Source organism: Dermacentor albipictus, chromosome 3 (assembly GCF_038994185.2).
Source record: "Dermacentor albipictus isolate Rhodes 1998 colony chromosome 3, USDA_Dalb.pri_finalv2, whole genome shotgun sequence".
Lineage (NCBI taxonomy): Eukaryota > Metazoa > Arthropoda > Arachnida > Ixodida > Ixodidae > Dermacentor > Dermacentor albipictus.
The window spans coordinates 152,482,359-152,497,620 of record NC_091823.1 but is presented as its reverse complement, the minus strand read 5'-3'; the positions used below and the strand labels follow the sequence as shown (position 1 = coordinate 152,497,620).

Below are 15,262 nucleotides of genomic sequence, written 5' to 3'. Positions count from 1 at the left end.
TATTGCACTCTTCTTTTAGACTGCCTGGAGAAATACATAAGTTACCATCCAATGATGCCACCTGCACCACATCCGGAGAACCACCTTGCTTCCCTGCGAAAGCACCTTTGGAGCTTTCTTTTACACAAGCAGGACGCCAGGACAAGTGAGTGGAAAAGTAAATACAGTACAAGTCCAGTGATGCTTTTTCAATAAAGTGTGATGATATGCTACGTAGTATGGTGCTTTACAGATTGATTCGTTATGGCATGAAAATAGCCGCCTCTTGGCAACATGTATATACAGACTATACACTTCACAAGACTCAACATCACATAAAGATAGCCCGTCATGAGCTTCCGAATAGCAACGGCTGCTCCTTCAATTCATCACCCAACTTGCCTTTGACGTGCTGCGCCCACAATGATATCCAACCCAGTGCCCACCGTGCCACCCATCACCCACCGTCTCGCCCAGCAACCACCATGTCACCCAGCACCCACCATGCCACCCACTACCATAATCCACCATGATGATGGATGATGGATTCCACTATGCCCAGCATCGGGCAAATTTTGAGTAGGGGTTTCACTGGCTCAGAAATGGTAACGTTTGAAAATATGTCGCATGTCTATGCTTCTGAAACCAAGCGCACTTGCAGTACGACATGTTTATTCTGTAGAAGTTTTGTCATACCCTCGTACATCCCTTGTGAGTATATTAAACCCAAAATGAATTGCGCCGTGTTACGTTGTTGTGTCCCCGTGCTTAAGGTTGTGGCACTAAACAGCTTCAGTCATGATGAAGCATCCAGTTTGATTGCCCAAGTTTATATCGTACAAATTAACAGTCCCACGTGGTGATTGTTAATGTTCCAGGGATATCTGCATATGTCAGCAAGAACTCGGCCTTGCAGTTGCACATGTTGCGTTTGCCAACCATTCTCCGTATGGTCACGTACTTTATTCTTCGTATCGTTTCTTGATGACAGTCAATCGGTATTTTGAACATGTTTGCCCCTGTGAACTCGGATCTAGTATGAAAAAGAAAGGCTTGTTCTCAGCGTTGCATTTAAACATTCACTCAATTAGGCATAAACACGAACAACTAGATCAGCTGATACATAATCTTCCGGTATCATTTGATTGTTTTATGATTACTGAAACATGGTGCGCACAAGAAAATGATCTCATTTCGATGAACTCATTCTCGCGCTTTTTCTTGAACAGAGGGACCCGCGGGGGCGGCCTGGCAGTTTATAATAAATCTTGTTACGCATTCGAGCTTGTTGATGAATTTACAGTTATAACAAATGACTATGAAATTCTCACATTACGCTATAACCATCAAATCTTATCGGTAGTGTATAGGCCCCCGAGCGGGAACAGTGACCAGTTTCTCAATTATGCAAACAAATTTCTAGAATTCCGTTCTGTAACCGTTATATTGTGGTCATGGGTGGCGATTTCAATATAAATATAGCTGAAGATAATTACACGTCACTTAGTCTTGCCAACATAATTGAATCCAATGGTTTTACAAACGTAATAGTGTCTCCCACAAGAATTACGGCTTCCAGCCAGACAACTATAGATTTATACGTCGTGACTGCAGGCACTACTGCCGAATACGCTGGTACAATCTCGTCCGACCTTAGCGACCACTGTCCAATTTTGTGTAGGTTGTACAAAAACTTTCAACTTTCACTAGAAAAGTCCTTACTACCTATCAGTCAATTATTGACACAAATCTTAATAAATTCAGAGACATGATAAGCAGTGCTGACTGGTCCGAAATTTATACTAATAACATTGCAGATGACGCGTACAATATATTTGTAAATAAATTTCGTGAAACATACGGTGCATGTTTCCCGTGGTCCACAAAGCGCTAATAAAAAAAAAGAGAAAACCATGGATTACGCCGTCTCTTTATAAACAGATAAAAAAGAAAGACAAGATGTTTCAAAAATTTTTATCCAGCCGAGATTTGGCCGATCTGACTGCCTTCAAACAGTTCAGAAATAAAACAGCCAGTTGCGGAAGGCGCGTAGGCGCGTACGAATATATTTGAGAAGGACGGCCGCTGTGATGCAAAAATAGTTTCTAAATCAATAAACGCGTCCTTAACATGCCCAAGCCCTCCAATTCTATAGGAGGTCTTACAATGAACGGTGTAACCTTAATGGGTACTGAACTAGCGGATAGCTTTAACAAACATTTTATTGCTCTCCCTAAAACAGACTGCAACAAAGATGCTACCTGCCTAATTTCTGTACAGACACCTGACTCCTTTTTTCTTCACCCTACGCACCCATCCGAAGTTTTTGCTACACTAATGGCCTTAAAGAATAGCTCCAGCCTTGACGCAGATGGTCTGTCAGTGAAACCAGTAAAATCTGTAGCTGACCTTCTTGCACCTCACTAATCGTATATATTTAACCTATCGATATCTTCATCTGCCTTCCCATACAGGCTAAAACTAGCCAAAGTGATTGTTATCCATAAATCTGGGACGACACAAGACATGGGCAACTATCGTACAATATCGATACTGACAATTTTCTCGAAACCGCTAGAAAAAATTTTGCTTAAGCTTTTGGAAATTTAATTTAACGATAATCGCCTTCTTAGAGATTCCTAATTTGGCTCTAGTTAAGGCTTATGTACGGAATCTGCGCTACTTAAACAAAAAGAACTAATTTTGCAAAACATTGAAAATAAACTTCTAACATTAGGCATTTTTGACGATTTCAGCAAAGCATTTGACTGCATTAATCATAACATTCTTTTAGATAAACCTTATGCATACGGTATAAGAGCAAATCCGCTTAAGTTGATAAAGTCATACCTTGAAAAACGGCAGCAATCCGTATGTGTTGATGGTTGTAGCTGCACTTTTGAGTATATAAGATGTGCAGTACCGCAGGGCAGTATCTTAGGTCCGTTCCTCTTTAACGTATATATAAACGGTCTGGTCCATATTTCCAAGAAGGCGGAATTTATAATATATGCCGACGACACTAGTTTATTTTTATCTGGAAACTCATCGAATGAACTCCTCTTTGAAGCGAACGTCATATTGGAAAACCTCCATAACTGGTCACATGTAAACAGTTTAAAGGTTAATCATAATAAAACAAAGGCGGTTGTTTTTCGTTCGATAAATCGGAAAGTAACCATATCAATCCTACTGCTTATTGGAGACTACGCTATCGAAATCGTAAGTAAATATAAATCTCTTAGCGTAATATTTGACGAACATCTTAAATGGGCTGATCACTTCCGTCATCTTTCTTTGAGCTTGTCGAAATCTGTAGGAGCTCTCTCACGAGGTCGCGACTTGTTTCCCGTGAAAGTTAAAAATTAATATATCATTCATTATTTCACTCTCAAATAAACTACTGCCATCGTGTGTGGGGAACTGCGGCTCGCGTGCATCTAAACCAACTACTACTTCCGCAAAAAAAGCTATCCGCATAGTTTCTGCCTCAGATTACCTAGCTCACACCAGACCACTGTTTATTAAACATGGAATATCTCCCATTCATCATCTAGTGTCATTTACCATTCTTCGCGCCTTGAATAACTTCAGCTTGCCTCGGGCTAAGTTCATAATCCAACTCACATCGGTGTCTCGAACGCACACTCATACAAGCACCAGACGCAAAGAGAAATGACATCTACCCCGATTTCGCACGACGTATGGCTCCCAAATGTGGTATTTCCTGGTTCCAAACACCCTTAACACAAACAAATGGTACAAAGAAAATATAACCCTAAACAGAAAAATAATTGTTCAGCAATTTTTTGAGCATGTACATGGTGGGTTCAAACCCAAATTAGGCTAATAATGTTTTTTTTCGATTGTATAAAAAGAAATGCTGCTATGTATTGTTTGAACTTGGTATATTATGTCGTAATGTTGAAATGCAATTACGTTTTACTCCTTCTGTTTCTGCTATAACGCTGTATTATGCTTTTTTGTTACTTCTCAGTGCATTGTATATTTGAATTTTTACTTTGTATTGCATTAAGTTTAATTGAAATTCTCCTTCACGATACATACGGCGTCAGGGTTTGCGCTTAGCTGCCGAGAAATGTGATGTTATTGCATTCACGCGCAAATCCGTCTGCCGCTACCCAATCTCCATTAACGGTGTCATAATACCTTATGTCTCCCACCACAGATTCTTGAGCGTTATCATTGACCGCTGTTTGTCATGCACGAGGCATGTTAATATGTTGAAGCAAAAACGTAATCTATTTTGCCATGTTCTTCGCTTCGCAACAGGCATAAAATGGGGCCCCACGGAAGACTTTATCAGTATTTTTTCGCAGGCTACATTCAATACAGCCTTCCGATACTCTCAAACTTGAGCATTTCCTGCTTATGGACATTAGAGAGCATCCAAGCGCAGGCACTCAAAATATTCATCGGGTTGCCATGACGTGCCTCCAACAAAGGCACAGTTGAGGAAGCCCACGTATGCCCATTACCGATATACCTGTTCCACGAACCACTTCGTGTGTATTTACGCTTACTGACACAATACCATTGCCATCCATTGACGTCGCTTCTACATGAGCGGCCAGACAGCAGTTTCGCAAGTGCACTCCGCTGCCATCTACCCCACATAACATCAGGCTATGCCCTTCCATACGTCAAACCACCATGGGTTATGGTTGAACCTTCCGTATGCGTACATGTCCCCGGCATACTAAAGAAATCATTGGTTCCCGTCAGTGGACTACAACAACTTGCTCTCGCGTACATCTGGTCAGAATACCAGACATATGTTCATGTTTACACAGACGGCTCCGCGTCACCTATGGCATCGCCAGCAGCTGTGGTGATACCAGCCCAACAGATGACTCCAGGTTTCATACTAGACCATAATTCTACATGAACCGCTGCAGAGCTTGTGGCTATTCGGGAAGCGATTCGCCACATCTGCGGGGAAAGACCTCAAGAGTGGTGCATTTTCACGGACTCAAAACCCGCGCTGCAAATTTTGGGATCCTTCCTGCGCCACACCGCATATCAGGTTCTGGCACTGCAGATCACAGAGCTACTTTCATGCGCCCAAGAAAAACACCACCGCATAGTGTTCCAATGGATACCGGGACACTGTGGGCTCAACGGTAATGAGATGGCCGATGCTGCCGCAAGGCGCACCCTCAGCAACGGCCTGCGAACTGTAGTGGCATTCTCCAGACAGGGCATCGCATGCCTCCTGTCGGAATTATAGAGGAGTGCGACGAGAAGATACTGGGCCCAGCCAGACGCTCGTCACGCCCGCCTTAAAAGGCTGGATCCCGACTGGAAATTTCCTATTCTGCATTGAATTCCACGCCCTCATACATGCCTGACACACAGGCTGCGATAAGGCGTCGCCTTCACGCGCAAATATTTGCACATTATTGGACGGACAGACTCCCCGGACTCTTCAGTGTGTGGCGCTGTAGAGACTATAGAACATGTCCTCGTGGTGTGCCCTGAGTATGCGCGCGAAAGACTGACAATGGCAGGTACATTGAGACATTTGCACAATGGACCACTGTCAGAGGACCTCTTGCTAGGCGCATGGCCAAAGAGTTGGCAGACGACAGAGACAATGCGTGCACTTTCACGTGACACGGGCCTGGACTCACGCTTGTGATACCAGTTGTGTAATGTGTCCTTCACCTCTTTCCTCCCATCATCATCCCCATTGTGACCATTTTTCTTCCCCTCTTCCCCTTCCCTTACGTAGAGTGGCAGGCCAGATGCTCCATTGTCCGGCCGTCCTCTTTACATTTTCAAATCATTAAAATACTTCTTCTTCTGCATTGTTCCTTGATTCATGATGTTTGTCAAATTGTCCTTTTCTCCCTACACTGCTGCCATTATGTAAATAGGCCCCGGACCCCGTCAAGCAGCTTCAAGGCAGCTTTTTGTCCCCGGCCTTTTTGTCTTTGAGAAATAAATGAATATTGAATTTTATGGAAGGTAGCATGGGTGGTACCGGTTCTGAAGCTTGGAAAGAATCCTGCCGCTCTAGACTCATGCAGACCGGTATCGCTGACCTCGTGTGCAGCGAAGCTAATGAAGAAGATGGCGTGCACAAGACTCACTTGGTATGTCGAGCAGGGTCGAAAACTACCATCGTGCATGACTGGGTTTCGGCAGCGTCTAAGCGCTCAAGACAATGTGCTGGACCTGCTAAGCCACATAGAACATTGCAGTGCGGATGGCCTGTCGAGACTTGCTGTTTCAATGGATGTTTCTAAGGCTTACGACTACGTGTCTCAAAGAGCCATCATCAGCCAGTTGCAACTTATAGGCCTCCCGGGTCATCTCTTGCACTTCATACATACGTTGCTCAATGATCGTCGTATCAGAGTTCGTCTTGGCGACACTTTGTGCGATGAAATACGTATATTTCGCGGTGTGCCACAGGGGAGTGTTTTATCTCCCTTATTGTTTAACATTGACATGAGTAGCCTCCCAAGAGTACTAAACCATCGAACACCAGTGAAGATATCTATATATGCCGATGATATCTGCATATGGATTTCCGGCTACCAGCAACGCCGCCTCGCACGAATAGCCCAGGGAGCTGTAAAAGCCATTCAGGGCCACTTGGCAACGATTGGACTATCACTATCAGTAGAGAAATCATCAATCGTACTATTTCCTGGAGTGAAAAGAAAATCTACAGGCTTAACGCTGAATTTGGACGGATACCAGACTCGACAAGTCACCAACGCCCGATTTCTGGGCGTTACCTTAGACCACAGGCTACTCTGGCTCCGCGGTGTTGACCACGTTGTGGCGTCATCGTCACCAAGGCTACATGTGCTCAAGCGAGTCGCTGGCATACGCTGGGGCAACCACCCGACGTCGATGCTACGACTACATAAAGCGTTGGTTACCAGTCGAATCCTGTATCAGCTACCCCTGATGTCACCCTCAGATAGCCAATACTAGCGCTTAGAAGTCATCCCCAGAAAAGGTATCCTACATTTCCTTGGAGTCCCTCAGCCAGCGTCAAACAAGAAAGTGCTCTACGAAGCTGAGTCACGCCCTCTACGACTTCAGGCTTCCCAGGCTCTGATGATCCAGCTCCTACGATTGAGTGAGTCTACGCCCGGTAGAGCCCTCTTACGACGTATAGCTAACAGGCCGCGCTCACATTTTTATGCAGCATTTAACACGCTTCGCGTATTAGAATTGCGCTGCTCGAGACAGAGGGAAAGAACGGAACCACCCTGGACATTCGAGGACATCACATGAAACTTAAGTGTACCACGACTGCAATCAAAGAGCTGCATTCCATCTGCAGAAGCCAAGTCATTAGTCCTGGAACACCTGAACACGATTAATCCGAATCACCTACAAGTATACACAGATGGCTCTGTCAAGCAAGACGAAGACCGCTGTGCAGCTGCATTCTATATTCCCTCTCTAAGATATAAGTGGTCTGGCCGTCTGGACTGTACAGCCTAGTCGACAGTTGTGGAAGGCGTAGCAATAGCTTCTGCTCTGCACAAACTAAAGACTTTGCCTCCGCAGAATGTGGTTCTCCTTACGGACTCCAAACCCGCATTACAACAACTCTACTATGGTTCGCCACCCCTCAAGTTCCCACGCAAATCACTAGCCATCGTGAAAGAACTCAACAACAGAGGCTTCACAGCAGAGTTTCAGTGGATTCCTTCACAAATTGGTATCTCAGGAAACAAAAAAGCTGATGCGCTTGCATACGCAGCACTCTATCATCCTCCTAAATCAAGGCTTCAAAGAGTAATCAAGTGCAAAAATCTGGCTTTCGAAATCGCCTTGCGTCGCTTTGGGTTCCACCACATAAGCCCTGCGTAACCAAGAGATTGCACCGAGAGGAAGCCACACTTCAATATCGAATAAGGATAGGATCTGCTAATACACCGGTCTGGTTATTTAAAACGGGGCGAATTCATTCTCCGGACTGTACGACATGCATCGAGACAGGAGACATTGAGCAATTTTGTGGCCCTGCCAGCAATTCCAAGATGAAAGAGACACTCTCCTGAAAAATCTGCAAAACAAGGACCTTCCGCATGCGCGGCTGCAACACCTTATATTTCCCGAGTGATCAGTTATAGCCCGCAAAGAAACTTCACGTCTCCTCATCGAATTCTTAACAGAAACTGGTTTGATGGACATATGGTGAAACCCTTCAGCGGTATTGTGCGAGACGCTCGGGCGGAGCAATTTCCGGCCTTGTTCGCCAGGCTAAACGCACCTGTTGTTACAATTCACCACTTGTATATTTATATATATATATATATATATATATATATATATATATATATATATATATATATATATTGTTACGTGCGGATCAACAGATGAAAGAGGCTATGTACCGGCTATTTACACTGGAGCCAGACCTCCAGGCCGACACTCGCCCGCGCCACGCGCACAAACCCACTTCCCCACTTCATCGTCGTTCTCGCGGCGGCTCGTCCCTTGAGAATCGCTCGACGACATTGTAATGCTACCCCCCGGCAGCAAAAGCGCCGTCCCGGTGCTGTTAAATATCCAAGGCGCGTGGAGTGTTGCAGGGTTTGAGACGCGTGACTGGTTGTCACAGCGGAGGACGTAGTGGGCGTGGCTAGAGCGATTTCATAGGTGACGGCTGTTACTTGGCGAAGCACGCGGTATGGGCCTGTGTAGCAGGAAAGCAGTTTTTAACAAAGCCCAACTTTACGCGATGGTGACCCTAAGCAGCACGAAGGTGCTGGGCACAAAATAGACATCATGGTGACGGGGGTCGTAGCGTTGCTTTTGTTTGCCTTGAGAGACTTGTAGACGAGTGCGCGCAACTTGGCTAGCATGGTCAGCATAGGCGATAGCATCCCGGGCATAAGCGCTAGTTAAAGCTGTGGTGAACGGAAGCACAGTGTCCAGTGGTAGCATGGGTTCGCGGCCATACAAGAGGTAAAAAGGCGAAAAGCCAGCCGTTTCGAGACGGAAAGAGTTATACGCAAATATATTGTAAGGTTGAGCCTGGTCCCAGTCAGGGTGGTGGTCTGAAACGTATTTGGATAGCATGTCTGTAAGGGTGCGGTTCAAACGCTCAGTGAGGCCGCTCGTTTGAGGGTGGTAAGAGGCGGTAAATTTCTGTTGTATTGAGCAGGCACGCATGATGTCGTCAATGATTTTAGCTAAGAAAGTATGGCCATGGTCTGTTAGCAATTGACGCGGTGCACCGTGGATCAAAACTATATTATGCAGGAGGTAATCCGCAACATCAGTTGCGCAACTGGTCGGAAGAGTGCAGGTTACGGCATAGCGGGTCGCGTAGTCAGCCGCTACGGCAACCCACTTCTTTCCTGATGTAGATTCCAGAAATGGGCCGAGAAGGTCTAAGCCAACACGATGGAACGGCTGGGCAGCGATGTCGAGCGGCTGAAGGTAACCGGAGGGGAGCTGGGAAGCCTTCTAGCGTCGTTGCCAAAGTTCACAAGCAGCGACGTAACGACCTACGAAACGGGCAAGGTTGGGCCAGAAAAAACGGTGACGTACGCGATCACAGGTTCGATATACGCCGAGGTATCCTGCCAATGGAACGTCGTGAAGCTCTTCTACAACAGATGAGCGGAGGGGTTTGGGAATGTCAAGTAGGAACTCAGAGCCGTCCACATAAAGGTTACGACGGTACAGAGTACCGTCGCGGAGGACGAAGAGGCGTCGAGTGGCATTGGCCGCTGAGTGTTAAAAACGGTCGTCTTGGTGCAGGTGGCCAGACTTGTAGACCACGGAATATGATAAATCTTGTAGCCTCAAAGCCCATCGACCATGCCGTCCTGTAGGATCTTTTAGCTACGAGCGCCAACAGAGAGCATGATGGTCAGCGACTACGGATAAAGGGCGACCTTATAGGTAAGGACACAACTTCGCAACAGCCCAGACAACAGCAAGGCATTCTCGTTCCGTAATGGAATAGTTGCGCTCCCATGGTGGTAGGAGGCGGCTCGCATGGGCAATAACGCGATCCTGGCCACAATGACGCTGGGCAAAGGCGGCACCTACGCCATGACCAGTGGCATCTGTACGCAATTCTGTAGGAGCAGTGGCCAAGAAAGGGTGGTGAGGTTAGAAGAGTGACCAGGTGAGAGAGTGCGGCGGCTTCTGAAATGCTCCACAAGAATTGTACGCCGTTCTTCACAATAGTAGTGAGGGGTCTAGCAATTGTCGCAAAATCTGTAACAAAACGACGAAAGTATGATCATAGTGATACAAAACTTCGGATGTCTGCGGCGTTATTGGGAACCTGAAAGTCTCGGAGAGTGCCAGTTTTGTCGGGATCAAGCTGCACTTCAGAAGCGTCTACGCGATGGCCCAGAAGAGTAATTTGACGGTGGCCAAAACGGCATTTGGACGAGTGAATTGCAGCTATCGGATTTCGAAATACACCAAGCATAGTTGTTAGACGCTCAAGGTGAGTGTCCAACGTTGGCGAGAAGACGATGACGTCGTCGGAGTAGCAGGACCATTTGAAACCTTCGAGCACTGATTCCATCATACGCTCAAAATTGGCAGGTGTGTTTCATAATCAAAACTGAATTACTTTAATTTGGTATGGGCCATCAGGGGTGATGAACGCGGTATTTTCTCTGTCCATCTCGTCAACACCAATCTGCCCGTATCCAGAAAGAAGATCAACAGTGTATCGGGAATGACGCACGTGCCATGCCTGGTGCGGCGGTTCATCGTGCTCGCCTAGATTAGATATGCGCCTTGGTTGCCACACCTCTTACGGCTATAAAGGCACTGTACGTTCAGCAACAAAGAGCATTTGGTCGCTGGCCACGTCGACTGATACATGGTGTCAGAAGTGGGATAGCTCACGTCGATGGAAACACGATGGAGCCACTGCTGAAGCTTCCTAAACCACTACTGTTGTCTGGGAATATCGCCAAGAACTGGGAATTGTTCCAGCAGTAATTCGAGCTTTTTCTGGAAGCAACGGAATTGCCAAAAGAGCCCCGAACCAAGGCTGCCAAAACAGCACTGCTGCTCAGCACTGCCGTAGGCGACGCATTGGAGGTATTTAACAACTTCCTTTTTCTCGGGGGCGAGAACAAGCAAGATTATGCTACCGTTGTTAAGAAATTCAAGAGTACTGCCAAGAACAACAGAATGAAGTCTATGAGCGGTACATATTCCGATCCAGAGTGCAAGGCAGGGAAGGGGAGTCATTCGAGCATTTCTTGCGGGACTTCAAAAAACAAGCAAGAAGCTGCAATTTTTCGGCAATAGCTGATTCCTTAATCCGCGGCCAAATAGTGTTTGGCACCAGTAGCTCACGACTGCGTGAAAAGCTCCTGAAAGAAAAAGACCTGACACTTGCCAGGGCTGAGCAGATTTGCAAAGCGGAGGAAGCAGCATCGCTGCAAAACAATGCCTGGGCGCAGCCCGATAAGCACGTGGCGCTGGTCATGAAGTGGTCTGGGCAGGTTCACAAAGCGGACCATGCGGTGCAAAAAGAACCGTCGGCACAGCCTGATAAGCAAATGATGCAAGACAAGCAGCAATCTCGGAAATGCGCCAGATGCAATCGTTTACACGCCATTCCCGGCAGATGCCCTGCGTTCGGCAAAACGTGTTTCATATGCCGAGGTGCTAACCATTTCGCAGCTTGCTGCAAGAAGGGCCTGCAAATCCGAGAAGTTGGCGAGGAGCAAGACAGCTTCGACAATCTCGATGTGACATTCTCGAACATCGACGCGAGAGCGGACTGGGTAGTACATGTGAAAGTGGTTGACCAGATGGTTAACTTCAAAGTGGACACGGGATCCCAGGTAAACTTGCTGCCCTACTCTATCTACCGACGATGCAAGACGGCAGCAGATTTGAAACCGAGCTCTTCGGTGCTTCAATCATACAGTGGTGGTGTCATTTGACATTTCGGTATGGCAAGGCTACCAGTGACCGCGAACGGCTGGTGGTCAAAAAGGGCAACCAAGCTATACTGGGACTACTAGCATGCGAGTCGCTTGGTCTGGTGTCACGTGCAGTGGATGCTGTAAAAGAAGGAAGCACCGCAGCGGGCGGCAGTGAGGACGTTCTAACCAAATTCCGCCAGCTTTTTCAGGGAACAGGCTGCGTGAGTCGCCAGTATAAAATGGTCCTACGCGAAGATGCGATGCCAGTTGTCCAGCCAGCTCGGCGGGTGCTTTTGGCGCTGAGGGAACCTCTGAGGGAGGAGCTGGAGTGCATGCAGCGAAGTGGCATCATTGAGAGGGTCCAGAAACCGACGGACTGGGTGAGCCCTTTGGTTATCGTGCGGAAGAAAGACAGAAAAATACGGGGTTGCATGGACCCTAGAAGTATCAACGATTGGATACAGCGAGAGTATTATTAGATGCCAAGACGCGAGGACATTGAAGCTCAGCTCGCCGGCGCTAAGTACTTCACGCTCCTCGATGCAAGGGCGCGTTTTCCTCAGGTACCTTTGCATGACTCCACAGCAACTATATGCAGGTTCGGTACTCCGTTCGGGCGTTACCGGTTTTTGAGGCTCCCGTTCGGAATCTCATCAGCCCCGGAAGCTTTTCAGAAAATCCTGAGCGAAATATTTGACTGCTGTCAAAGTTTGAGAGTGTATATTGATGATATTCTAATATGGGGCTCGTCTAAGGAAGAACACGATGCGCGCCTGCAGAAAGTGCTGCAAGTGGCAGAAAAAGCAGGCTTAACTTACAACGCTCAAAAGTGCAAGGTTGGAGTGACTGAAATTAAATGCTTGCGTGACGTCATTAACCGCGATGGAATAAAGCCTAACCCAGCGTTGACGCAGTCGTTGAGGGAGACTCCATGCCCAACGGATAAAGCCGCTGTCCACAGAATGCTAGGAGTAGCAAATTATTTCAGCAAGTACTTGCCTAATGTCGCAGAATGTACTACGCTTCTTCGCAGCCTCATCAAAAGGACTCTGTCTTCGGGTGGACCGAAAACCGCGCTAGTGAGTGGAGGATGATCTGCGACATGCTTCACAGTCCGCCTCTCCTAGCTATTCTCAACCCAGCCAGAGAAACTAATATCGTGCCAGATGCATCAAAGAATGGTTTGGGGGCTGCACTTTTACAGCGCCACGGTGAAAACTGGCGGCCAGTTGCTAATGCCTCGCGTGTAATGGCGAACTCGGAGCACAGGTACTCGCAGATTGAAAAGGAAGCATTGGGGATAACGTTCGGCTGTGAAAAATTTCATCACTTCGTATACGGACGTAAAACTGTTATAGAGACTGACCACCGTCCACTGCTTGGTGTTGCAGCGAAAGGAATCAGTGATATGCCACACAGGCTTCAACATTTTTTCTTGAGGCTAATGGCTTATGATTTTGAAGTGCACTATGTACCAGGAAAGAAATTCTTTCTCGCAGACATGCTAACACGGGCTCCAGGGACAGCGACTAAGGACTACTCCGACTACACGGAAGATGTGGAGGTCCACGCGGTTGCAGTCATGTCAACCTTGGTAAGCGCTAGAACACTGGCCCGTCTGGCCAAAGCAACGGCGAATGATCAGGACTTGCAGTCAGTGATGCGCTACATTAATGGCCACAGTGACATTGTGGGAATAATGAAGCCATTCGCGTCCGAGCTCTCATTGATTAAATGAATTGTATTTTAAGGCAGCAAAGTTGTAGTCCTGAAGTCAATGCGAAAGGAAGTTCTCGAACGTATTCATGAGAGACACAAGGGCTTGAACAAGTGCCACGCAAGAGCCAGGGGCCTAGTGTTCTGGCCGGGGCTGAACTCTGATATCAAAAACCCGTTGCAGAGTTGTGCAGTTTGCCGCAAATATACGTACAAACAGCAAAGTGAGCCTTTTATGATCAGGCCTACACCGGCCCATGCATTGTACCGCGTGGGCGTTGACATTTTTCAGTACGGAGGCAGCTCGTACCTGTCGGTTTTGATGCCCATTCGAACTTCCCGGAAGTGGAGAAGCTGACCCGTACAACATCCAGTGCCGTAATTGAGAAGTTGAGCGCCATCTTTTCGAGATACGGCATTCCTATGGAAGTCCACACGGACAATGGGCAGCAGTTGTCGTCTTATGAATTTGCTCTCTTTGCATCCAGGTACGACTTCAGCCACGTCACGTCGGGTCCCGAGTTCCCGCGATCAAATGGACTCGCTGAGAAGGGGGTTCAGATTGTGAAAAGAATCCTAAAGAAAACAGAAGAAAGAAAACAAGACTTCTGGCTCGGTTTGCTCAACTACAGATCCACTCCGCTCGAAGATGGTGAACTCTTGCCGGGCAGGTGGCTTCGCACTCTACTCCCAGACTTCAGGCAGCAGCCAAGCATACCAGTATTCAAGCGAGCCCAGGCAGACACTCGGGGGATAACGTTACCACCTCTCAATACCAGCGATGTCGTGAGAGTACAGGAAAAGACATGGAATCGCCGAGCTCAAGTTACCGAAGCAGTTGCACCGATGTCTTATCGAGCAGTTACTGGGGACAACAGAGTGCTACGTCGCAACCGACAGCATCTGCTTCCAACTGGTGAGCTGTTCCAGGAAGAAGCCCTCGAATGTGACGACCGGTAGAGCGAACGAGCGTGTGAAGCACTGCAACCCACGGCACCTGGTGCAACTGGAGACTCGTCTGTGAGCTCCGAGAACATTCCGCAGACGCCGCCGCCCGTGACTACGACTGGACCGATTGTGAGCTCAACGGCGCCGCAGGCTCTTACATTGCGCCGATCTACCAGAGATAGGTGACCACCGCAGCGCCTGCGGTACGACCGCAATTTCAACCAAGTACTTGGCATCTATTCTCCACAGGAGGGAAGTTGTATCGGGAATGGCGCACGTGCCATGCCTGGCGCGGCGATTCATAGTGCTCGCCTAGATTAGATATGCGCCTTGGTTGCCACACCCCTTACGACTATAAAAGCACTGTACGTTCAGCAATAAAGAGGATTTGGTCGCTGGCCACCTCGACTGATACAAACAGAAGTGAAACAGCTGGAACCATTGAGGCAGTCAAGGGCATCCTCTATACGTGGGAGCGTGTAGGCATCCTTCTTACTATTGTTGTTCAGATGATGGTATTCTACACAGAAGTCCTTCTTCTTAAGCAACGCCACAGGTGACGGCCAGGGACTCGCAGAGGGCTCAATGATGTTTTTATCTAGCATTCTGCTCACTTCGCTTTGAATTACTCTGCGTTCAGGTGCAGAAACTGGATGCGGTCATCGGTGAATAGGCGTAGCATCGCCAGTACAATTCCGGTGCTT

At 47.5% G+C, this 15,262-nt stretch overlaps 1 protein-coding gene across 1 annotated transcript in view; it reads left to right on the top strand.

Moving 5' to 3' along the window:
- Positions 1-14,856, top strand: part of LOC139056988 (uncharacterized) — a 28,679-nt gene extending 13,823 nt beyond the window's left edge. The window contains exons 4-6 of the mRNA XM_070534773.1: positions 20-145; positions 13,394-13,488; positions 14,099-14,856. Of these exons, the coding sequence (XP_070390874.1) occupies positions 20-145; positions 13,394-13,488; positions 14,099-14,158 (281 nt within the window). The 3' untranslated portion in view covers positions 14,159-14,856. The remainder of the gene's footprint in view (positions 1-19; positions 146-13,393; positions 13,489-14,098) is intronic.
- Positions 14,857-15,262: the final 406 nt, after the last annotated feature.